Source organism: Bubalus bubalis, chromosome 11 (genome assembly GCF_019923935.1).
Source record: "Bubalus bubalis isolate 160015118507 breed Murrah chromosome 11, NDDB_SH_1, whole genome shotgun sequence".
NCBI lineage: Eukaryota > Metazoa > Chordata > Mammalia > Artiodactyla > Bovidae > Bubalus > Bubalus bubalis.
The window spans coordinates 861,818-887,023 of NC_059167.1; the positions used below are offsets into that span (position 1 = coordinate 861,818).

Consider the following 25,206-nt stretch of genomic DNA (forward strand, 5'->3'; position numbering starts at 1 on the left):
CCCGCTGCCCCGCCCAGCTCCCGCTGTGTGAGTAGCAGGTGGGGGAGGAGACGGAAGTCTTTCGGATCAGGATTCTGGGTCGCGACTGGGAGGCTCTCCAGGCAGCCCTGGGGAGCGTCTTGCTTGCTGTCCAGTCCTCGGGGATCACTTTCCTCTGTTGCCTGATGTCCAATGTCTTGAAAACTATTTTTTTAATGTAAACTATCTTGATTTTGTGTTTTTTTTCAGATGGAAGGGTAAATTTTGTCCATCTTGTCTGTAAGGGAAAGTCTGTTTTTAACATTTTGATCTTCCTTTATTCTGTATTTAATTCTTTAATCCAGTGGGAATTAATTTTCTTGTGTGTCCCGAGGTATCTTTCTCCCTTGTGCATCATCGCCCTGGCATGTAGTGGGACACGCGGTTGGGCCATGACCACAGGGCCGTCTGTTTCTTTTGTCGATAGTGGATTCTGATCTGGAAGCCGTGGGTCCTTGGCCAGCACCCGGGAGCCTCCTCCATCACTAGGACTGAGCCTTGCAGCCTCTGGCCTCGTAATTTCTGCATAACATCTCCAGCATGAGCTGGTTGATACTTGTAAGATTTCTGCCTTCCTCATGGGGAGAGTGAGGGGCAAGGAAGTCACCTTTTTGAAAGGCAAGCCAAGAAAACTTAAATTTGCCCAGGAGATTAATTATAACCTGGAAGTTTAAAAAATTTCAAAACGGTTTTGTAGCCGCCGTGCTACCTTTCAAATTGAATTTTTCTCTTTGTCCAGAATGTGCAGCTCCTTCTAGAACTGAGGAACTGATCCTCGCCTACCTGACAGGAGACCCCCTCCCCACCACCTACCCATTCTCCCCTCCCTTCATGGTTCAGCTCTTGGAGTTTCCCCAAGCAGCTGGGCTGTGTCGCACCTTTGCATATTCTGTTCCTTCTGCCCAGAACGCCTTTCCACACATTTTCCTCCTTGCAAATAAATGCCCGTAACACACTTGGTGAAGGCTTTGTCTCCTCCTCCACACAGCCAGGGCTATACACATCTTTGTTGGAACACACTCCTCTGTCCATGGGATTCTCCAGGCAAGAATACTGGAGTGGGTTGCCAGGCCCTCCTCCAGGGGATCTTCCTGACCCAGGGGTTGAACCCTCATCTCTTATGTCTCCTGCATTGGCAGGCGGGTTCTTTACCACTAGCGCCACCTGAGAAGCCTGAAATAAGGGACACGGTCTTGTAACCCTAAGGACAGCCTCTTCTCTCAGCTAAACCCCTGCCTGGGCCCCTCCCCACTGCTCTGGAGTGCAGGGCTCTCTTCACATCTTGCATCGAGACTCTGGGGACTTGCCCCAGGGTCAGGAGATCAGTGAACACCAAGCATGCAGACCCTACCCAGCACTGGGGACTAGTTTTTACCCCTTCAGCTGTGCAGCTCTTTGTTTACAGAAACATTTTTGCAAGCCTAGGAAGTAAAAGGGACTTCCCCAGTGGTTCAGTGGATAAAGAATCTGCCTGCAATGGGATTCCATCCCTGGGTCGGGAAGATCCCCTGGAGGAGGAGAGGGCAACCCACTCCAGTATTCTTGCCTGAAAAATCCCACGGACAGATTACAGCCTGGTGGGCTAGAGTCCAGAGAGTTGCAGAGTCCGACACGACTGAGCAACTAAGCGAGCACAAGCACAGGGAAGTCAAGACCCACGAAACAGGAGAGGTGAAGAGTCAAGGCGCTCTACCAAAGCCCTCAGCTGGGTTCTGTGGAGTTCTGTTTAGAAAGCAGTCATCTTGGGGATGGATGTGGCCAAGTTTTCTCAGATAATGGTTCTCAACGGAAAGCCTGTTCTGTGTTTGGGAGATCTGCTGGGATACAAGTCTGGCCGCTGTAACAAAGGTCAGAGTAACAGTGACTGGAGCAGAACAAGGCGAAAGTTAATGTTTCTCTCTTGTGTCCCAGCTGGTCATGAGCAGCGTCCAGGGCTCGGTGGCCGCTCGTGGGTGTCGGAGACCAAGGCTTCCTGTGCCTTGCCGTCACCACCCGCAGAAGCTGGCTCCACCTGGTGCTCTGGGCAGGTGCCCGTCTCCCTTCTGAGCAGCTGGTGGGGGTGCAGCGGGCATGGACGCAAGCTCGTCCCCTCTCGGGCCCGGCCGTGATGCTCGCGTGTCCTGGCAGCTGTCCCTGCCCACGCGGCAGCTCCCTGCAGCCCAGGAAGCTGTGTGCACTGGTGAGCCCCGGGCACTCTGATCTAAAGGAAGGAGGGGAGGCCAAGTATTCCGGGGTGCCTGGCAGACGCTGCCAAAGGCAGGGACAGGCCGACCCTGAGGGGGCGCTCCAGACGCCTCTGCCGTTACTGAGTTACTTCACTTCCTGCGGGTTCTTCAGGCCTCCCCGTGCGGTCCAGGAGCGGCCGGGCAGCCGGGGAGGCTCCGGCGGGGCCTTCGAGGAGGTCAGCGGGAACGAGGCGCCGCCAGCGCGTCCTCAGCACCCAGAGCCCCCGACGGCCTGAGGACCGAACCCGGCGGGGCCGTGTCCCAGGCTGAAGGGTTTGGACATCACCCGCGGTGGCGGGGCTGGGGAGCGGGGACCGGGAGGCGCTGAGTTCTGAGCCCAGCTGGTCTCCTCACACCACCCGGGTCTCTGGGCACTTTGCTCAAGGCAAAGGCAGCTGGCCTGCGCGCCTTTCTTAGGCAGGCTGTCCCCTCGCCTGGCCTGTCCTTCCCCTCTTGTCCGCCAGCCCGGGGCCGCTCCTCCTCCGAGGCCCAGCTGAGCGCGGTGGCCCTCCAGGCCGCCGCCGCTGCTCCTGAGCGCTCATCGGCTCCATCCTGCAGCCCTGCTGCGGTCGCAGTGTGGTCCCCTTCTCATCCAGGGGGAAGCAGATGCTTCGAGAAGTGAGCTAACGTGCCCCGGCCCCGCACCTAGAAAGAGGCGCAGGGGGCCGCGGTGGCGCAGGGGGCCACGGTCTCTTGTCTGGTCTGCTGTCCGCCCGGGGATTCCGCTCTGCGTGCTGTTTCCAGAGGCCTGCGGAGGGCAGCGGCAGGGGGTGAGCCTGGTGATGAGGAGCAGGGTGGAGCGGTGCAGTGAGAGGGTCCTCGACTTACCTGTCAGAGCCTTTCTTAGAATTACCATCCCCCCACTGCTGAGATTAAACCCCAGGGCCAAAGTCACAGGGAGACACACAGATTTAAATCTAGGACTCTGAACCCCATTTTACTTTTTTATTTCTTAGAAACTTAAAGTATGCAGTAAAGAAATTCAATGTATACTGAATGCTTTTACCTCTCAGAAATAATTGCTATTAATATCCTGACATATATATTTTTTCTATAGTTTATACAAGAGTTCATTTTTTCTAAAAGTAATAGGAAATGATTCTGCTCAACAGAATTCAAACTTTAAAGATGAGAGCTTAAAAATTATTCCAAATGTTATCATTCAGAGATTCCTCTCATTTACTCCAGTGATAATCACTCTAGACATCTCTCTAGGGGCATAGACCGATTTAAAGAGGAGCAGACACCCTTGTATAAGCAGCGCTCACTGCTCCTGCTCAGTACAGTAGCCCGTAGCCACATGTGGTTGCTTGACTTCTTGAATCATGGTAGGTGTGAATCAAGATGTGCTACACGTCCAAAGAACAGACTGGATTTAGAAAAATTAACATGAAAAACGATGTAAAAATATCTCAACTTAAAAATACTGATTACTTATTAAGTTGATAATATTTGAGATATACTGAGTTGAACAAAATATATTATTAAAATTAACTTCACTCGTTTCTTTTTCTGTTTTAATACAGCTACTACACATTTTAAAGTAACATGCAGCTTGCATATGTTTCTGTTGGATAGCGGTGCTCTGTTTAGAAAATAAACTAGTAATAAGCATTCATACTGCACCGAAACGCAGTACTTCGATGCAGTCTCAAAAACGACAGAATGATCTCTGTTCGTTTCCAAGGCAAACCATTCAATATCACAGTAATCCAAGTCTATGCCCCAACCAGTAATGCTGAAGAAGCTGAAGTTGCACGGTTCTATGAAGACCTACAAGACCTTTTAGAACTAACACTCAAAAAAGATGTCCTTTTCATTATAGGGGACTGGAATGCAAAAGTAGGAAGTCAAGAAACACCTGGAGTAACAGGCAAATTTGGCCTTAGAATACAGAATGAAGCAGGGCAAAGGCTAATAGAGTTTTGCCAAGAGAACACACTGGTCATAGCAAACACCCTCTTCCAACAACACAAGAGAAGACTCTACACATGGACATCACCAGATGGTTAACACCGAAATCAGACTGATTATATTCTTTGCAGCCAAAGATGGAGAAGCTCTATACAGTCAGCAAAAACAAGACCAGGAGCTGACTGTGGCTCAGATCATGAGCTCCTCATTGCCAAATTCAGACTTAAATTGAAGAAAGTAGGAAAAACCACTAGACCATTCAGGTATGACCTAAATCAAATTCCTTATGATTATACAGTGGAAGTGAGAAATAGATTTAAGGGACTAGATCTGATAGATAGAGTTCCTGATGAACTATGGACAGAGGTTCATGACATTATACGGAGACAGGGATCAAGACCATCCCCATGGAAAAGAAATGCAAAACAGCAAAATGGCTGTCTGGGGAAGCCTTACAAATAGCTGTGAAAAGAAGAAAAGCGAAAAGCAAAGGAGAAAAGGAAAGATAGAAGCATCTGAATGCAGCGTTCCAAAGAATAGCAATGAGAGATAAGAAAGCCTTCCTCAGCAACCAATGCAAAGAAATAGAGGAAAACAACAGAATGGGAAAGACTAGAGATCTCTTCAAGAAAATTGGACATACCAAGGGAACATTTTGTGCAAAGATGGGCTTGATAAAGGACAGAAATGGTATGGACCTAACAGAAGCAGAAGATATTAAGAAGAGGTGGCAAGAATACACAGAAGAACTGTACAAAAAAGATCTTCATGACCAAGATAATCACGATGGTGTGATCACTGACCTAGAGCCAGACATCCTGGAATGTGAAGTCAAGTGGGCCTTAGAAAGCATCACTACGAACAAAGCTAGTGGAGGTGATGAAATTCCAGCTGAGCTATTTCAAATCCTGGAAGATGACGCTGTGAAAATGCTGCACTCAATATGCCAGCAAATTTGGAAAACTCAGCAGTGGCCACAGGACTGGCAAAGGTCAGTTTTCATTCCAATCCCAAAGAAAGGCAATGCCAAAGAATGCTCAAACTACCACACAATTGCACTCATCTCACACGCTAGTAAAGTAATGCTAAAAATTCTCCAAGCTAGGCTTCAGCAATATGTGAACCGTGAACTTCCAGATGTTCAAGCTGGTTTTAGAAAAGGCAGAGGAAGCAGCGATCAAATTACCAACATCTGCTGGATCATGGAAAAAGGAAGAAAGTTCCAGAAATACATCTATTTCTGCTTTATTGACTATGCTAAAGCCTTTGACTGCGTGGATAATAATAATAAACTGTGGAAAATTCTTCCAGAGATGGGAATACCAGACCACCGGACCTGCCTCTTGAGAAACCTTTATGCAGGTCAGGAAGCAACAGTTAGAAGTGGACATGGACCAACAGACTGGTTCCAAATAGGAAAAGGAATATGTCAAGGCTGTATATTGTCACCTTGCTTATTTAACGTATATGCAGAGTACATCATGAGAAACGCTGGGTTGGAAGAAGCACAAGCTGGAATCAAGATTGCCAAGAGAAGTATCGATAACCTCAGATATGCAGATGACACCACCCTTATGGCAGAAAGTGAAGAGGAACTAAAAAGCCTCTTGATGAAAGTGAAAAGTTGGCTTAAAGCTCAACATTCAGAAAACTAAGATCATGGCATCTGGTCCCATTACTCCATGGCAAATAGATGGGGAAACAGAGGAAACAGTGTCAGACTTTATTTTTTGGGGCTCCAAAATCACTGCAGATGGTGATTGCAGCCATGAAATTAAAAGATGCTTACTCCTTGGAAGAAAAGTTATGACCAACCTAGATAGCATATTCAAAAGCAGAGACATTACTTTGCCAACAAAGGTCTGTCCAGTCAGGCTATGGTTTTTCCAAGTAGTCATGTATGGATGTGAGAGGTGGACTGTGAAGAAAGCTGAGTACCAAAGAATTGATGCTTTTGAACTGTGGTGCTGGAGAAGACTCTTGAGAGTCCCTTGGACTGCAAGGAGATCCAACCTGTCCATCCTAAAGGAAATCAGTCCTGGGTGTTCTTTGGAAGGAATGATGCTAAAGCTGAAATTCCCATACTTTGGCCACCTGATGTGAAGAGTTGACTCATTGGAAAAGACTCTGATGCTGGGAGGAATTGGGGGCAGGAGGAAAAGGGGACGACAGAGGATGAGATGACTGGATGGCATCACCAACTCGATGGACATGAGTTTGAGTGAACTCCGGAAGTTGGTGATGGACAGGGAGGCCTGGCATGCTGCAGTTCATGGGGTCCGCAAAGAGTCGGACACGACTGAGCAACTGAACTGACTGACTGAAGCATTCATGGAAAGAACAAACTGAATCTCAAGGAATTGTAGGGATCCATATAAATGCTTCACCTCGTGACATCAGTTCTTAAAAAAGTGAAGTCGCTCAGTTGTGTCCAACTCTTTTCGACCCCATGGACTGTAACCTACCAGGCTTCTCCATCCATGGGATTTTCCAGGCAAGAATACTGGAGTGGTTTGCCATTTCCTTCTCCAGGGGATCTTCCTGACCCCGGGATTGAACCTGGGTCTCCTGCATTGCAGGCAGACTCTTTACCCTCGGAGCTACCAGGAAAGCCTCTAAAGAGTCCAATAAAACTTTAAAAAGTTTGATGTTGGGACTTCCCTGGCAGTCGAGCGGTTAAGACTCCATGCTTCCACTGCATGAGCTGCCGTTTCGAACCCTGGTCAGGGAATTGAGTTCCTGCTTGCTGAGTGGTCCAGCCAAAAAGAGAAAAAAAAAATTTAATTAAATAAAAGAGATCCTTGATACCATAAGAAAATATCAGAGTCATGTTTTTTTTTCTTTGACATATATTGAGTTTTGAAAAATGAGGGCGTGGCCCCCTGAGGTTCCTCCCAGTTTCTGAGATACAGTGTTTGCATTGTATTAGCTTTTAATAGCCGCGTTCTGTCCCATGATTCTCCCACACCGTCAGTATTTCTGCATGTGGAAGCTCTGGTACTCACCCTCAGGCCTCTACCTGCCCATCCTTCACCCCCGAGTCCGGGTTCTTTCTGAGGAAACTCACACTTCCAGGAGGAAGCGCCATTGCTCCGGTTCTGGCTGCTCCGGGCCCCGCCCCGCGCCCCGCGCCCCGGGCCCCGCGCCCCGGGCCCCGTGCGCACACGGCCTCACGGTCCTGGGGTTGTCGCAGCCCCAGGGCCTGCCTGGTGTCCTGCACATCTGTCAGGCAATTGCTTTCTCTTCTCAGACGACTGGATGATACTGTGTTCAACGGCCTACTCAGCCCTGTTTGGTGTTGCTTGGCTCCTCCCAGGCCCTCGGTCTAGTCTCTAGAATCAGCTCCCCAGTGCAAGACAGAGGCACTGCTGAGAACTAGCGATTCAGCAGCTTTGGGTCACTGACCAGAGGACTTGGAAAGGCTCTCGTTACAGCTCATAGACCCAATTCTCCAAATCTCAGTGGGTCTTCTGTGATATATATGTATATATTTTTTGGTTAATTTTTGTTGTTGCTCAGTTGCTAAGTGGTGTCCAACTCTTTGCCACCCCATGGACTGTACCTACCAGGCTCCCCTGTCCTTCACTGTCTCCCAGGGTGTGCTCAGATTCATGTCCATTGAATTGGTGATACCATCCAACCATCTCATCCTTTGCTGCCCTCTTCTCCTTTTACCTTCAGTCTTTCCCAGCATCAGGGTCTTTTCCAATGAGTTGATCTTCGCATCAAGTGGTCAAAGTATTGGAGCTTCAGCTTCAACATCAGTCTTTCCAATGAATATTCAGGACTGATTTCCTTTAGGATGGACTGGTTGGATCTCCTGGCAGTCCAAGGGACTCTCAAGAGTCTTCTCCAGCACCACAGTTCAAAAGCATCAATTCTTTGGTGCTCAGCTTTCTTTATGGTCCAACTCTCACATCCATACATGACTACTGGAAAAACTATAGCCTTAACTAGACGGATCTTTGTCGGCAAAGTAATGTCTCTGCTTTTTAATATGCTGTCTAGGTTGGTCATAGCTTTCCTTCCAAGGAGTAAGCATCTTTTAATTTCATGGCTGCAATCACCATCTGCAGTTTTGGAGCCCAAAAAAGTAAAGTCTCTCACTGCTTCCACCTTTCCTCCATCTATTTGCCATGAACTGATGGGACCGTGGATGCCATGATCTTAGTTTTCTGAATGTTGAGCTTTAAGCCAACTTTTTCACTCTCCTCTTTCACTTTCATCAAAAGGCTTTTTAGTTTCTCTTCACTTCCTTCCATAAGGGTGGTGGCATCTGCATATCTGAGGTTATTGATATTGCTCCCGGCAGTCTTGATTCCAGCTTGTGCTTCTTCCAACCCAGCGTTTCTCATGATGTACTCAGCATATAAGTTAAATAAGCAGGGTGACAATATACAGCCTTGATGTACTCCTTTTCCTATTTGGAACCAGTCTGTTGTTCCATGTCCAGTTCTAACTGTTGCTTCCTGACCTGCATAAAGGTTTCTCAAGAGGCAGGTCCGGTGGTCTGGTATTCCCATCTCTGGAAGAATTTTCCACAGTTTGTTCTGATCCATACAGTCAAAGGCTTTAGCATAGTCAATGAAGCAGAAGTAAATGTTTTTCTGGAATTCCTTTGCTTTCTCTGTGATCCAACAAATGGTGGCAATTTGATCTCTGATTCCACTGCCTTTTCTAAATCCAGCTTCTACATTTGGAAGTTCTCAATTCACATATTGCTAAAGCTTGGCTTGAAGGACTTTTAGCATGATCTTGCTAGCGTGTGAAATGAGCACAATTGTACAATAGTTTGAGAATTCTTTGGCATTGCCTTTCTTTGGGATTGGAATGAAAACTGACTTTTTCCAGTTCTGTGGCCATTGCTGAGTTTTCCAAATTTGTTGACATATTGAGTTGTAGCACTTTAATAGCATCATCTTTTAGGATTTTAGATAACTCAGCTGAAATTCCATTGTCTCCACTAACTTTGTTAGTTGTAATGCTTCCTGAGGCCCACTTGGCTTCATGCTCCAGGATGTCTGATTCTAGGTGAGTGACCACACCATTGTGGTTATTGGGGTCGTTAAGACCATATTGTACAGTTCTGTGTATTCTTGCCCCTTCTTCTCTTCTTAATTTCTCCTGCTTGTATTAGGTCCTAACCATTTCTGTCCTTTATTGAGCCCATCCTTGAATGAAATGTTCCCTTGGTATCTCTAATTTTGAAGAGGTCTCTCAGTTCAGTTCAGTTCAGTTGCTCAGTTGTGTCTGACTCTTTGCGAGCCCATGAATTGCAGGACGCCAGGCCTCCCTGTCCATCACCAACTCCCAGAGTTTGCTCAAACTCATGTCCATCAATTTGGTGATGCCATCCAGCCATCTCATCCTCTGTCGTCCCCTTCTCCTCCTGCCCCCAATCCCTCCCAGCATCAGAGTCTTTTCCAATGAGTCTCTAGTCTTTCCCATTCTTCTGTTTTCCTCTATTTCTTTGCATTGTTCACCTGAGAAGTCTTTCTTACCTTTCTTTGTTATTCTCTGGATACAGGGGGGGCGTATCTTTCCTTTTTTCCTTTGCCTTTTGCTCCTCTTTTCTTAGCTATTTGTAAGGCCTCCTCAGACAACCACTTTGCCTTCTTGCCTTTCTTTTTCTTGAATGGTTTTGGTCTCTCCCTCTTGTCAAGGTATGAACCTCTGTCCATAGTTCTTCAGGCACTCTGTCTACCAGATCTAATCCCTTGACTCTATTCATCACCTCCACAAATTATAAGGGATTTTATTTAGGTCATACCTGAATGGCTTAATGGTCTTCCTACTTTCTTCAATTTAAGCCTGAATTTTGCAGTAAGGAGCTCATGATCTGAGCCACAGTCAGCCCCTGGTCTTATTTTTGCTGACTGTACAGAGCTTCTCTATCTTTAGCTGCAAAGAATATAATCGATCTGATTTCAGTATTGACCATTTGGTGATGTCCATGTGTAGAGTCCTCTTTTGTGTTGTTGGAAAAGGGTGTTTGCTATGACCAGTGAGTTCTCTTGACAAAACTCTGTTAGCCTTTGCCCTGCTTCATTCTGTACTCTAAGGCCAAACTTGCCTGTTGCTCCAGGTATCTCTTGACTTCCTACTTTTGCATTCCGGTTCCCTGTGATGTAAAGAAAATCTTTTTCTGGTGTTCTAGAAGGTTTTGTAGGTCTTCATAGAACTGGTCAACTTCAGCTTCTTTGGCTAGTGGTTGGGCCTTAGACTTGGATTACTGTGATGTTGAATGATGGGCCTTGGAAACAAACCAAGATCATCTTGTCCTTTTTGAGATTGCACCCAAGTACTGCATTTCAGAGTCTGTTGTTGACTAAAAGGGCTACTGCATTTCTTCCAAGGGACTCTTGCCCAGGGTAATAGATATAATGGTCACCTGAATTAAATTTGCCCATTCCTGTCCATTTTAGTTCACCTTTTCCTAAGATGTGTACATTCGCTCTTGTCATCTCCTGCTTGACCATGTCTGATTTGCCTTGATTCACGGACCTAATGTTCCAGGTTCCTCTGCAATATTGTTCTTTACAACACTGGACTTTAGTTTCACCACCAGACACATCCACAACTGTGCATCGTTTCTGCTGTGGCCGAGCCGCTTCATTCTTCCTGAGACTTTTTCTCCACTCTTCCCCAGGAGCATATTGGACACCTTCTGACCTGGGGGATCATCTTCTGGGTGTCATATCTTTTTGCTTTTTCATACTGTTCATGAGGTTCTTGAGGCAGGAATGCTGGAGTGGTTTGCCATTCCCTTCTCCATGGACCACACTTTGTCAGAACTCTCCACCATGACCTGTCCGTGTTGGGTAGCCCTGGATGGCATGGCTCATAGCTTCATGAGTCACATAAGCCCCTTTGTCACAGCAAGGCTGTGATCTGTGAAAGAGAACTCCTGTCATGGGTTTGAGCTTGAGGCATGTTTTCCTAGGCCTTTAAAAACTGCATTTATATTTTAATACAATTATGTTCTGTTCCATCACAGAAAAAAATAGACCATGTTCAGGCTGGGGTATGAATTGTTCTGGGTGTTCTCAGAACAATCTGGATGTGTGGATTCCAAAGAGCTGCTCTCAGAGTGAGGTTTTTATTCTAATTAACAAGCCAACAGCAACATTAACAAAGTTAGAAGTGTAAGTAATACACTCTTGGAGGAGAACCTTTATATAAACATTCCCAGATATCATGTCCGTAGAGCTTTGAGTTTTAGGCAGAAACAGACTGCATGTGTTCAGGTCATTTTCATACAAACTTGTTTTAAAGTGTTGTGTACACAAGACATTCTACCAGTTCATGTCCACATATAAGGCTATAGACCACAAAAGAGCTAGAAGATTTCACTGCATTGTCTTTGGAAAATAGAGTATTGGGTCTTGTGTGTCTTGGTAAGATCGTACTGAATAAATCATAAGACAACTTTGTGTTTCCTATTGATCTTGAGCTCTCTCCATGTTAACATGTATCCGTCTTTTGGTTGGATGGCATCACCGAGTCGATGGACATGAGTCTGAGCAAACTCCGGGAGGTGGTGATGGACAGGGAGGCCTGGGGCGCTGCAGTCCATGGGGTCACAAAGAGTCAGACACGACTGAGCGACTGAGCAGCAACAGCAAATCTTTCTAGAGCAGCAAATACAGGACGAGGAATGAGTGCTTGAGCTGCATCCTCCGGAAGCTTCTTTACTAATTAAGAGGACTCACTGTGAGATGGTCCCTGAGACTCCCCGCACGCAGACCGCCCTCGCCCCCTTCACCCTCTTCTGTGTTCTTCGTAGATGACATGGCAGAGCTCCTCCTCGGGGAGGCCAAGCTGGAGCAGTACCTGAAGGAACACCCCCTGCGGCAGGGCGCCAGCCCCCGAGGCCCCCGGCCCCAGCTGACGGAGGTCCGCAAGCATCTGACTGCCGCCCTGGACCGAGGGAACCTCAAGGTACCGGGCCCTGGGGGCGGGGGGCCGGGCCGGGGAGGGGCCCGTGGCCCGGGAGGGCGTCTGACACGCGGCGTGGGAGCCGCTCTGCCCCGCCGTGCTTCCCTTCTCGGGAGGGGACTCGGCGCGGGGCTTCCAGACCAGCAGCTTCTCTTCCAGGAGAGCCCCCGAGGCCACGTTCTCCTGAGAAATGGCACTGCTGTCCCCAGGGGTCTGGAATGAAGCTGCCAGGTGCGGCCCGGAGCTCAGCCTGGCTTTGTCCCACCGACAGCGGAGGAGCTAGTCCCGAGGTTCCTTAGCGCACGATCCCCGCCCAAGTCTGCAGCCCAGCGCCCCGGGCGGCCGGGCCGAGCTGTGGGGGACCCGGCGGGAGCCCCCTCTGCCCGCCCCCTAGTGCTTGAGGGGCTGCCCTGCGTTCATCCGCCCCGTCTCTGGGTCTCGTCTGCGTCCCCTCTCACGAGGCTCTCCTGTTGGAAGCCTTTCATCTCGCCTTATCCCCGGCCCCCTTCCCCAGCCCAGCCTGCCCTGCGGTGAGCGTTTACACCTCTGACTTCTTTCCTTCTTCCTTTCTCCCTTCCTGCACTTCCCTTCAGGTTTAGGGACTCTTGTCTCCATGTTGGTTGTTCTTCACGAAGGTGGTTCTGGTGACTCCGGTGGGTCTAGTGACTCTGGTGGGTCTAGTTAGAGGGAACCGTGCAGGCACTCAGGTGTCTTTCCAGGAGTGGGGGTGCGCCTGCTGCTGCGGGCGGGGTGGGGGCCCCTAACTAGGCTCTGTCCCACTTCCAACCCCCCTCATTTCGTCTGGAAAACTTTTTGTTTCACCGGTCCTCTTCATCCCTCACAATCCAGTGTGACAGCAGAATATTGAATTTCAACTTAGATTTCTGAGTTTGCTTTCCAGCGTGGAGTCATAGGCTATGTGATCTTGGGAAGCTGTTTAACCTCTTTGAGCTTCACATTTCTCTACTGTAAGCCCACTTAGCTCAAGTTGTTTTGAGTTTCAGGTGTACAAATTCTTTGACAATTGAATAGCTCTAGATACATGTCAGTTTTTGCTATTTTCCTGGTTCTGCCTATACAATTTTTCTCCCATTGCCAAAAGTGGGGCTTCCCCAATGGTTCAGCAGATAAAGAATCTGCCTGCCATGCTGGAGACACTGAAAACGCAGGTTTGATCTCTGGGACAGGAAGATGCCCCTGGAGCAGGAAATGGCAGCCCACTGCAGTATTCTAAGTGGGAAAATCCCAGGGACAGAGGAAGCTGTGCAGGGAAAATCCCATGGGCTGCAGTCCAAGGGTCACAGAGAGCCCGACACGACCGAGCGTGAGCACAAGAGCCTTGTAGAGTGCTCCAGAGTTGCCTTGCTACCGTGTGGGCAGACCGCCCCACTCCCACTGGCCCGTGTGAAATTTCCCCCTCCGCTTTACCTCAAGGTCCAGGGTCTCCTTCCTGGGACCTGGGGAAAGCCCTGTGCAGACACGTTCTTGTTCAGTCACTCAGTCATGTCCGACTCTTTGCGACCCTGTGGACTGCAGCACGCCAGGCCTCCCTGTCCTTCCCTGTCTCCCAGAGTTTGCCCACATTCACGTCCACTGAATCAGTGATGCCATCCAGCAACCTCATAGGTGCCCATGAAACACAAGTGCACCGAGGCTGGAGAGACCAGAGCAGGGGGCAGCATGGGGGCAAAAATCTGAACAAGTAGCTGGCGGCCTGGCCTCTGACTCAAGTTGAGGAAGTTGCGCTCGTCTGGGGCTGGGCGGTGGGCCCAAGGCTGGGGCTGCTCCCCGGTCCCCCGCCTGGGGCCTGGGCCGAGACATCTCCTCCGCACTCGCCCAGCAAGCCTCTCCAGGATGCACCTCCCTACTGTGCCTCCATCCCTGGGACATTCCTCAAGCTCCTGCATGGTGGACGTTTGGCCTTCAAGTTTGTTAACATTTTTTAAATCGAAAGCATTTTTTCTTGCAGTAGAATATAAATAACATAAAATTTATCATTATAACCATTTCTTAGCATATAGTTCACTGGCTTCATTTTTTATTTTGTTAAAGATTTTCTTTTTTAATTTTTTTGATGTGGCCCACTTTTAATGTCTTTATTGAATTTGTTACCATATTGTTTCAATTTCATGTTTTGGTTTTTTGGCCGCCAGGCATGTGGGGTCTTAGGTCACCTAACAGGGATCGAACCTGCGCCCCCTGCTCTGGAGGGCAAAGTCTTAACCACTGGACTGCCAGGGATGTCCCAGTTCAGTGGTTTTGAAAGTGAAAGTGAAGTCACTAAGTCGTGTCCGACTCTTTGAGAACCCGTGGACTGTGGCCACCAGGCTCCTCTGTTCATGGGATTCTCCAGGCAAGAATACTGGAGCAGTTTTCCATTTCCTTCTCCAGGGGGATCTTCCTGACCCAGGGATCGAACCGGGTCTCCTGCATTGGAGGCAGACGCTTTAACCTCTGAGCCACCAGGGAAGCCAGTGGTTTAAGTGTGTTCATATCCTCATCCTTCCATCACTTCCATCCCACCATCACCTCATCCACCACCACCCATCCTTCTAACCTTTTCATCACCCCAAGCTGAAGCTCTGGACTCAGCAAACAGTACTTCCCCTCTCTTCCCCCTTCAGTTTGCTTTCCAGCCTGTGGTTCTCAGTTCCAGGGAGAGAGAGAGGACACAGCAGAACCCCTGGGAAGCCTTTCCACTGTACCCAGGGCTGCCCTGTCCCCGTCTCCTGCTGGAGAACTCCGCAGTGGATGCTTTTTTCACAGCTCTTTTTCTGTTTTCTCTAGTCTGCTTTGATTTCTTTCTGTTTCCAAATATAATTCTCATGTGTGCATTGGTGTCACTGGCTTGGGCCACTCTTAAAACCCCTTTGCTCCCTTCAGTCTCTCTGTCTGCCCTGTGTCCTTTCCAGCGCTGCCCCTGCGCCCTTTCAAGGACTTCCTGAAAGTCGACCACCTTGGCTTCGCCACACTCTGGCCAGTGACCTGTGTATCGCCCACCCCACCCCAGCCATAGATTATAGGATAGTGGCGCTTTGTGGTGTGCGTCCGTCAGCTGAAAACTTCAGCCTTGTATGGCTGGGGTTCCAAGGAGGATGCCTAGGAGAGGCTGATAGATCTGTTTCCTTACATAGACGGCTAGGTCGCCTCTCCTCTCCCCAGGGACAAGTAGGGGTGGGGAAGGGCCCAGGATGAGGCTGGCACACGGGTGGGCCAGGAAGCCAGCCTCTCCGATGGGGAGGAGGACAAGCCCATCAGAGGACAGCTCGAATGTGCACCCTCTGGCGGGACCTGGTCAGTCCCCATAAGCAGCTGGAATGGCTCAGCTAGAAAAGCTTGTCCCTGGAAGGAAAGCAAGTCTGGTTCTTACGCCAGTTTAGAAAGCCTCCCTCCTCGGGTTACTTGGGCTACAGCTGGTGGCACAGCCCAGCGCTGTGTGCCCAACCCACCAGGGCGTCCACGGGGCCGCCCACCAGGGTGTCCACGGGGCCGCCTTTGTTGAGACAGGTGCTTCTGTGTTTTGTTCATAACACACTCCTTCCATCCTTGGCCCAGCCTGAGGCCTGAGGGGAGTTTGTTTTACAGCAGCTTTATTGAAACATAATTCACATGCCTTAGAATCATTGTTCAGATTTGATGGAGAAATCAGAAGCTTTAGAGACAAGCAAAAGTTAAAAGAATTCAGCACCACCAAACCAGCTTTACAACAAATGCTAAAGAAACTTCTCTAAGCAGGAGACACCAGAGAAGGAAAAGACCTACATAAACCCCCCAAAATTAAGAAAATGGTAATAGGATCATATATATCAATAATTACCTTAAGTATAAATGGATTAAATGCACAAACCAAAAGACAGAGACTGGCTGGGCAGATGAAAACATGTGCATGCATGCACTTCCACTTACCACATCACTCTGCTTAACACCCCAAACTGTATGTAATTATTTTATATTTTTAGGTTAATCATGTTTGCATTATGGCTTGCAATTGTAATGATCCTTTTTTTGTCTGGGTATTGATTGTGAAAACTGATAAACATCTTCTACTATTGCAAAAAAATAAAGTGTGCAATTTAATGGTTTTTAGTCGAGTCACTAAAAAGAATCTGCCTGCAGTGCAGGAGACCCTTGTTTGATTCCTGGTTGGGGAGATCCGCTGGAGAAGGGATAGGCTACCCACTCCAGTATTCTTGGGCTTCCCTGGTGGCTCACCTGGTAAAGAATCTGCCTGCAATGTGGGAGACCTGGTTTCAATCTTTGGGTTGGGAAGATCCCCTGGAGAAAGGATAGGCTACTCACTCCAGTATTCTGACCTGGAGAATGCCATGGACTGTATAGACCATGGAGTCGCAAAGAGTGGGACACGACTGACTTTCACTTCACTTTCACAGTAGTCACAGGCAATTCTAGAACCTTTTCAGCACCCCAGAAAGGAGCCTGTAACCAGCAGCAGGCACCGCCTCTGCGCGCACCCTCCCAGCCCTGGGCGGCACTTGTCTGCTTTCAGCCTCGGTAGTATCTGGCTACCCCTGGCTAGTATCTGCAGCCTGCGCGGCTGGCTTTTTTGCTTGGCGTCATGCGTCTGAGGCTTGCCTGTGTGGCGGCAGGGATCAGAACTCCGTTCCTGATGATGGCGGAGTGATACTCCCGGGGGTGGCTGCTGCTGCTGCTAAGTCGCTTCAGGCGTGTCCGACTCTGTGCGACCCCATAGACGGCAGCCCACCAGGCTCCCCCGTCCCTGGGATTCTCCAGGCAAGAGCACTGGAGTGGGTTGCCATGTCCTCCTCCAATGCATGAAAGTGAAAAGTGAAAGGGAAGTCGCTCAGTCGTGTCCGACTCTCAGGGGAGAGACCACCTTTTGCCGCCCAGCAGCGGCTGGGCCAGGCGCCGCTCCCGCCCCGGGGCCATGTGGACGGCGCGGCCGGGACGTTCCCACGGCCGTCTGGGAGTGGAGAGCCGCAGGCCCGAGGGGAGTGTCAGGCGTGTATCTGAGGACAGTGTTTCTTTTCTCTCCTCTTCCCTCCAGTCAGAATTCCTACAGGAGTCCAGTCTGGTCCTGGCCAAGCTGCACTACGTGGAAGGAGACTATGAAGGCGCGCTCAGCCTCTACGCCCGGGCGGGCCTGGAGGACTGGCCGCTGACGGGCGTGCCCCCATACCGGCTGCGCATGGCCGCCGAGGCCTACGCCACCCAAGGTGAGGCCGCGCGCGTCCCGCGGGCGGAGCCCCGGCTCTCGCTGCCTGGGGCTCTTCCTGGCGCCCGCGGTGTGACCCCGGGCCCTGGGCGTCATCCCCGGCCGCTCCTGGCGAGGCAGCTGGGGTTGCCCCACGGCAGGCTCTGGGCCATGCTAAGCCCTGCGACGTGGTGTTTCCTCAGAACTGCAGCTCCTCGGTTGGCCTTGCAGGAGAGGAATTTCAGTCAAGTTTCCTGATAATTTATCTGCGACTTAAGCAGGGACCATTCTTGGTGGCTCAGCTGGTAAAGAATCCTCCTGCAATGCAGGAGACCTGAGTTCGATCCCTGGGTTGGGAAGATCCTCTGGAGAAGGGAAAGGCTGCCCACTCCAGTCTTGTGGCCTGGAGAATTCCATGGACTAAATAGTCCATGGGGTCGCAAAGAGTTGGACATGACTGAGCAACTTTCACTTCACAGCATATAAACAGGATTTCCCCACTAGCTCAGCAGTAAAGAATCTACCTGCCAAGAGGGAGACCCGGATTTGATCTCTGGTTGGGAAGATCTCCTGGAGGAGGGTATGGCAACCCACTCCAGTGTGTTTGCCTGGAGAATCCCATGGACAGAGGAGCCTGGGGGGGCTACGGTCCATAGGGTCACAACGAATCGGACACGACTGAGTGACTCAGCATGCTGGGTTAATTAAGCCTCAGCGGTTGGCACTTACCTGGGGGCTTGGCGGCTCAGGGGGTAGAAGGGGGAAGTGCTGCCCTGTTTGCCGCAGAGGACGCTATGATCTGATCTGAGGGAGCTCCGTCCCATGGGGAGGAAAAGGACAAGAAGGCAGGACACGCACGCTGTCTGACCTTTCCAAGCTGTCACTTCCTCATCTGTGAAATGGGTATAATCACAACCACTTCATAGAGTTCTGAGGACAAAGTCACATAATATATGTAAAGCACTTACTAAATGATGTTTTGAAATGTTAGCCCCAAACAAAACAGCAAATGGGAAAAGCCAGGCCTGGGTAACAGCTTTTCAAAGGAAAGATGACTGTGGGCCAGCAGGGCCAGGAAGGCTTCCTGGAGGAAGAGGTGCACTTAGTGGGCCTCTAAAGGCCTCGGTAAGGAGACCCTCTGAAGCTGCCCCTCCCCTTCCTGCCACACCGTGGCCACACAGAGGCCCGGGTCCCAGGCGGCCTCCCCCTCTGGAGCAGCAGTGAGCTGGCCACTCGTGTGCAGCCACTGTCCGCCTCGGTTGCCCGGTGCAGGGCTGACCCAGCCGCAGCATGCCCACTTGAGAGCTCTGTGGCCGGGCAGCATATTCACCCTGTTCCCCGGGAGCCTTGCTCCAGGACATTTAGATCCCTCTAGTTAATCTCTGCGTCCCCGGGGGCCGTCACTCCGATGGGGTGCTGGGGCTGACAGTCCTGCGAGGCCGTCTCAGCGGTTCCGAGGGTCTGCGCCACACGGCCGCCCTCCTCTGCCTGCTGCTCTCCCAGCACCTCACATGCCCTGGGCTGTGGGAGTGTGTGTGTGTGTTGGGGGGGGGAGTGTGTGTGTGGGAGTGTGTGTGTGTGTGTTGGGGGGGGGAGTGTGTGTGTGTGTGGGAGTGTGTGTGTGTGTGGGAGAGTGTGTGTGTGTGGGAGTGTGTGTGTGTGGGAGTGTGTGTGTGTGTGTGTGGGAGTGTGTGTGTGTGTGGGAGTGTGTGTGTGTGGGAGTGCGTGTGTGTGGGGGAGTGCGTGTGTGTGGGGGAGTGCGTGTGTGTGTGGGAGTGCACGCGTGTGTGTGTGGGAGTGTGTGTGTGTGTGGGAGTGCGAGTGTGTGTGGGAGTGCGTGTGTGTGTGTGTGAGAGATCTGGGTGCAGCAAGAGCAAGGCGTCGTGGATGGCCTGGGGCCTGCGGGCTTGTAGCCAGGGGCTGGTTTGCCCGCTGGGGGCGGCGGGGCTCTGAGGGGTGCTTTAGCCCCGAAAGCTCGGGTCCGGAATTGGGCTCTGCCTCAGCCTGGTGGGGTAGACTGTGCTGCCAGCTTAGTCTCATGGCTGCCACCCAAGCGGGCAAGGAGGGCCACAGCTCGAGACGGGCCCTGGGTGGTGTGTGACGGCGGCAGCCCCAGCACGACTCCGGGGACACGCCAGCCGGCTCGCGGGAGGAGGGAGATGCTGTCCTTCCTTCACCAGAGTGAGCCCAGGCGGGAGTCCCCGGCAGGGGCCCCTCGGGCGGGTGGGCACCGGCCCACGCCCCTCCCTCTGCCGCCTGAAGGCTGCTGCCCACGTGGACTGAGCCGCACACTTTCACAGGTCACCTCCCCTCTTCCAGGGGCCCTGAGGTCTGACTCGACCCGGGGTCTCAGCCAGAGCTGGGAATGTCCCTGAACTCCACATCTGCTGGGGCAGCCGTGGCCGGGAGCGGTTTCCCTTGTCTGGGTAACGTTAGCCTTGGCTCGTGGGGACTCGGAAACCCACATGTGCAGTTACAAGCACCTCCTCTGGGAGGTGAGTTAATCCTCCACACCCCTAATATACAGATGAAGGAAACGCAGTGGGGTTAGGTCACTAGGAATGACGTTGGTGCCTACTGCGTGCCAGGCGCTGTGACTCTTGTTTGGGCATCTCAGCCAAGCCTCACCACCACCTGTGGGACGGACACGACTCTTTCCGTTTCACGGATGAGCACACTGAGGCCCAGGGAGGTTGGCTACGCTGCCTGGGGTCCTACAGCCGGGACTCAGCCTCAGCCCCTGCTCCTCCACTGAGTGTCGGGAGCGGGGCAGACTGCGGGGTGCTCAGCTCCCGAGTCCATGTTCTCAGCCACCCTGTTCCCCTGGCGTGTGGGTGGGCGTCTGCTCGGGCCAGTGAGGCTTCCGCAGGCAGGAAGTGTGCAGGCCCCTGGAGAACCCCTGGTTTGCACCCACACCCCTCCTCCCGGCCCCCCCTCAGGTGCCCCTCACTGCTCACCCTGCCCCAGGCTCCTGCCTGGAAGCCCCAGCCTGCAGGCTCACCCTTTCCGTCTTCTCCGAGGCCCCCCAGTGCTCACCCATTCAGAGTCTGCCGCATTTGACAGTATCGTGGCACAGGAGGTTAGAATCGCCTGAACACCATATTGGAACCAGCTGTACTGTTTCAGGCCCTCCCGCCATCTGTGAATTCCACTCAAGGAAGAAATGTTTTGCTCGAGTGCTGTCCTCAGAACCCAGCATGGTGTCTGGTCCATAGTGCTGTTGAACATGAAAGTGTTATTTGCTCAGTCACATCCAGCTCTTTGCAACCCATGGGCTTCTGGTGGCACAGACCACCCACCAGGTTCCTCTGTCCATGGGATTCTCCAGGCAAGAATGCTGGAGTGAATAATCATTCCCTTCTCCAGGGAATCTTCCCCAACCAGGGATTGAACCCACATCTCCTGCATTACAGGCAGATTCTTTACCAACTGAGATGCTCAATTATTGATTGAAACTGATGGAAGTTCCCTTGCTCAGATTTCTACTGGGCAGGTTGCCCATCATGTAATTCAGGTGATTCTGGGCGCCTCTGCGCCTGGCTGTGATGGTCAGATGCATTTTCTTTGCCCAGTGCTAACACAGTGAGCACATCTTGCTCGTTCAGACTCAGCCGCTGCCTGTTATGAGGAATACCTGTAAGAGCATGCCGGCATCGTGTGTGACAGAGCCTGGCATGGGTCCTTCCCCAAAGGTTATACAGTTCACTTCATTTCCATTATCAGGGAGCCTCCATGTGGATCTCAGCTCCCCTCCAGCCCCCCAACTCCTTCCTCCTCTGTCTGAAACCTCAGAAGACAAGCAGAGAATGAGAATAAGAGACACGCAAGAACTCTTCAGCTTCTGGTAGAAGTGGGTGAATCCAGTGTAGAGGTCCTTGCTCTGAGTACAGATTGAGGTACCACCTGAAATCTCCAAGACACCGAGTGGCCCAGACGTTCTTTTTCCAAGTGGGGAGGCTTGGGAACAGTGAACTCGTGGCACCATCTATTTTGGGACTTAGATCTGCTGGACATCGGCTAACTTTCTGCAGCTAGGGCAGCGGGGGCGGTAAGTGGCTTGTCTTCCGAGAGATGGCCTCTATCAATAGCGAGGCTCGTGCCCTGCTGCAGTAGAGAGCACAGGTGCACTGGCCCCAGTGAGGGCGGCCCGTGACAGCCCTGCGGCGGGCCGCGGCTCAGGCTGGCGGGCGGCTGCTCTGCGAGGCTGCTGCTCCGCCGCGCGCCTAGGGCGCAGCCTCGTCCGTGCGACTGACGACCCCAGGGGCGGCGGCCCGTGGCAGCCCTGGAACGGGAAAGGAGAGAGCTCTGGGTGAGCAGGAGTGACACCCGCCAGTCCGCCGCTGAGAAGCTCCCACAGGGCCACAGCCAGCAGGCGTGTGGGAGAAAGGAGAGACCGGGACGTGCGAGCCTCTCGTTGGGTGTGTCCCTCAGACGTTGGGTGTGTCTCTGACCCAGGCAGGACCTGCAGGAGGGTGCAGACAGAGGAGCCTGTGCGGAGTGAACACCCCCGCGGAGGGAGACGGGAGCCTGGAAACAGCCGCGTGGGGTTCAACTTCTTTTCAGAATGCGGCGGACTGACCCCCAGATACAAACGGGGCCCTCACAGCCGTCTCTCATACACACGTGTTACCTTGCAGTGGAGGAGACGGTGCCAGAGAGGGCAAGGGACTCACAGGCAGGGCCAGGGAGGGGAGCTGGTCCTCGGTAGGAGGCTTGTCGGGCTGAGTGCCGGCTGTGGCCAGGTGGTGGTGGTGGTGTAGCCGCTCAGTCGTGTCCGACTCTTCGTGACCGCATGGACTGTCCGTGGGATCCTCCAGGCCGGAACACTGGAGTGGGTTGCCGTTTCCTTCTCCGGGGGATCTTCCCGACCCAGGGATCGAGCCTGGGTCTCCTGCGTTGGCAGGCGGGTTCTGTACCCCTGAGCCACCGGCGCCCAGCTGGAGAACGCGGCTACAATGCCGGGAGCTACGTGGCGCCTCCTCTGCTTTCTGTATGCCTCCTTTCTTCATGGGTTTGGAATGGCTCTCTGACCGGCTGGCTCAGAGTTTGGGGTTTTGGAGGCAGACTTCCAGGTTTGATCTCTAGCTTTGTCACTTACTAGCTTTAGGGTCTTGTGCAAATTACTTTCACCTCACTGGGGCCCCTTTTTTTCATTTATAAAATGGAGGTGATAATGGTTTCTACATTACAGGGTGGTTGTAGGGAATGAGTGAACACATGTAAAGCACTTAGCACCCTGCCTGGCAGATCAACAAAGATTAGCTAGTTTTGTTCTTATGTATCCACTTAGTTTAAACCCAAATGGACAGATCTCTTCGGCAGCCTCCGGGAACATCCAGCTGTGGGAAGAGGGGAGAGGCGCTTGTAGGGTGCCTGCTTTGTGTGGCCTAGGGTTTGGCTCCGGATGTGGGAGAGCAAGCGAGTCTGGAGACCTGGAGCAGTGCTCAGGGGGGAAAATCTGCTGATGGTGTCTGAGGGCGCAGGTGCCAGGGGCCTGGGACGCGGGGAGTGGACCCCTAACAGGATTGCCTGCTGGGGGCGCCAAGTCAGAGTTCATGCTTCACGTCACCAGCCTCGCCCAGGGCTGACCCGGAAGGTTAGAGGTCTTTAAAGCTGCACCCGCATTCATGGTTTTATCACAAAGCACTGTTCACGTGGGGATGGGTCCTTTGATTCAAGCAGCCTTCCTTTAAGAGCCAAGAACAATTCAGCTCATTCCCACATAGCTGTCTTCAGAAGGGACGTGCTGAACACACTGGCTGATAAGAGACAGCAGAGGAGGAGAAAACGTCTCTTCTGGGCCCCAGGGAGGAGGGCGTGTCCCTTCCCACCAGACCTCCCCTCCTGGGTGGAGGCCCTGCCTTCTCTGGAGTCTGCAGACCTTGTGGGCCTCTCCCTCTGCAGAAGTGCAGTGTGATGAGCACAGCTTTGTGGAGGTGGTAACAGAATTACAGACCAGCCTCCCCTCGGAAAAGATCCTGATGCTGGGAAAGACTGAAGGCAAAAGGAGAAAGAGGCAGCAGAGGATTAGATGGTTAGATAGCAACACCGACTCAGTGGACGTGAATCTGAGCAAACTCCAGGAGATAATGAAGGACGGGTGCCTGGCATTCCCTAGTCCGTGCGTGGGGTTGCAAAGAGTCAGACACAACTTAGTGACTCAACAACAACAACACCCCCTTGGGAATGTTACCCCTTCCTCACGTGAGACTGGCCCGCTGTGCCTGAGCATCCTGTCCTGGGGTGCAGCGTCAAGATGGAAAAAGATGCTTGCCTGTCGGAGGCAGCGCCCAGGGCCGTCAACACAAACCTTTAAACATGGAAAGTCAGTCATGTCTGACTCCTTGCGACCCCACGGACTGTAACCCACCAGGCTCCTCTGTCCATGGGATTCTCCAGGCAGGAATACTGGAGTGGGTTGCCATGCCCTCCTGCAGGGAGTCTTCCCCACCCAGGGGTTGAATCCAGGTCTCCTGCACTGCAGGTGGATTCCTTACCATCTGGGCCCCCGGGGAAAAGCGATGGGACAGCTGCTGGGACAGGCGGTGCGGAGGGGCTGGCCTGGAGGCCGGGGGTCCGTGTCACCCACTCTGTCTGCCCAGCCGGCCGCTCAGCAGACTCAGTGAGTGAGCATGCTTTGCTCACAGAGTGCCGACCTGAGTCGGCAACTACAACATCCCAGAAGGCAGAGCCCTGCGATGGACACGTGCAGAGGGTAAACCGGGGCTTCAGACTCCTGTGAAGTTCTGCCGGGAGCCGTAGGGCAGGGCCTCCCAGCTGCTGGTGAAAGACCCACCTCAGTCTGCCTGTGGCGGCGGCGGGCCTCAGGGCTTGAAGCCAGGGCTGCCTTCTCTCCACCGCCCAGCACGTCTTTCCCGTGCTGTTTCCCTTCCCGCGCCAGACTCTGCTCCTCTTGGGCAGTCTCGGAAGTCTCAGCCAGGTTCTCACTGGGTCCTGCCGGCCCCGCCTGGGTCACCCTTGCACCCTCGACGCTGTTCCGGTGGCCAGTGGCGTGCCCTGGAGCCAGCTCAGGACCCTCGGGAAGGCCGTGATGAAGAGGGTGGGCCCTGCAGGGCACTGGGGCGGGGTGTCCCCCAGGCGGCTCAGCAGTGGCCCCTCTGAGGATGAGCCTTTTTCTCATCAAAGAGCCGGGCCCCTTATGGCGTTGTCTCCTGGAGGCGATCCCTACAGGGGAAGAGGGGAGCGACAGCTGGAAGGGAGCCAGGTGTCATGGGCTCCCCTGGGGGCTCAGACGGTAGATAATCCGCCTGCAATGCGGGAGACCTGGGTTCCATCCCTGGGTTGGGTAGACCCCCTAGAGGATGGCATGGCAACCTACTCTGGTATTCTTGCCTGGAGAATCCCATGGACAGAGGAGCCTAGCGGGCTACAGTCCATGGGGTCGCACAGTCAGACGTGATTCAGTGACTTAGTCCTTTGCAAGCAACTGCTCTGTGACAGTCACTGTGGCTGGAGGTGGCCTTGGGACCAGACCACACAGGCAGCCTGCAGGGATGGTGGAGGGCTCAGAGAGGAAGAAGGACTGGACTCTGCTGGGTTCCGGGTTAGAGCCAGAGCCAGGAGGTGGGAAGCCCATTATTCCCATATCTCGAGACCTTTCTCACAGCCACAGCCATCTCAGACTCCTGCTGCCTTGAGAGGTGGGCGTTCCTGTTGGGTTAGCGCTTACTGAGCCCTCCCACCTGAGAATCCCATGTCAGAGGAGCCTGGTGGGCTACAGTCCATGGGGTCGTGAAGAGTGGGACACGACTGAGTGACTCACACCTTCACTTTCCCAAGAGCCAGGCGAGCTGTCTGTAGGCCTCCCCGCTTGAGGGTGCTGCATCTTGAGAACAGTCCTGTGCTGTAGGGGTGGTGTTCTCTGCAGAGATGGCTGAAAGCTCGCATTTCAGAGGTGAGGTGGGATTCAAATCCAGG

At 52.4% G+C, this 25,206-nt stretch overlaps 1 protein-coding gene across 5 annotated transcripts in view; it reads left to right on the forward strand.

The window, feature by feature from the left end:
* TTC7B (tetratricopeptide repeat domain 7B) overlaps positions 1-25,206 on the forward strand; it is a 278,267-nt gene that overhangs the window by 17,553 nt on the left and 235,508 nt on the right. For all 5 annotated transcript variants that reach the window (XM_044924610.2, XM_045161998.1, XM_045161999.1 and 2 more), the window contains exons 2-3: positions 11,944-12,098; positions 17,122-17,290. In XM_044924610.2, the coding sequence (XP_044780545.1) occupies positions 11,944-12,098; positions 17,122-17,290 (324 nt within the window). The remainder of the gene's footprint in view (positions 1-11,943; positions 12,099-17,121; positions 17,291-25,206) is intronic.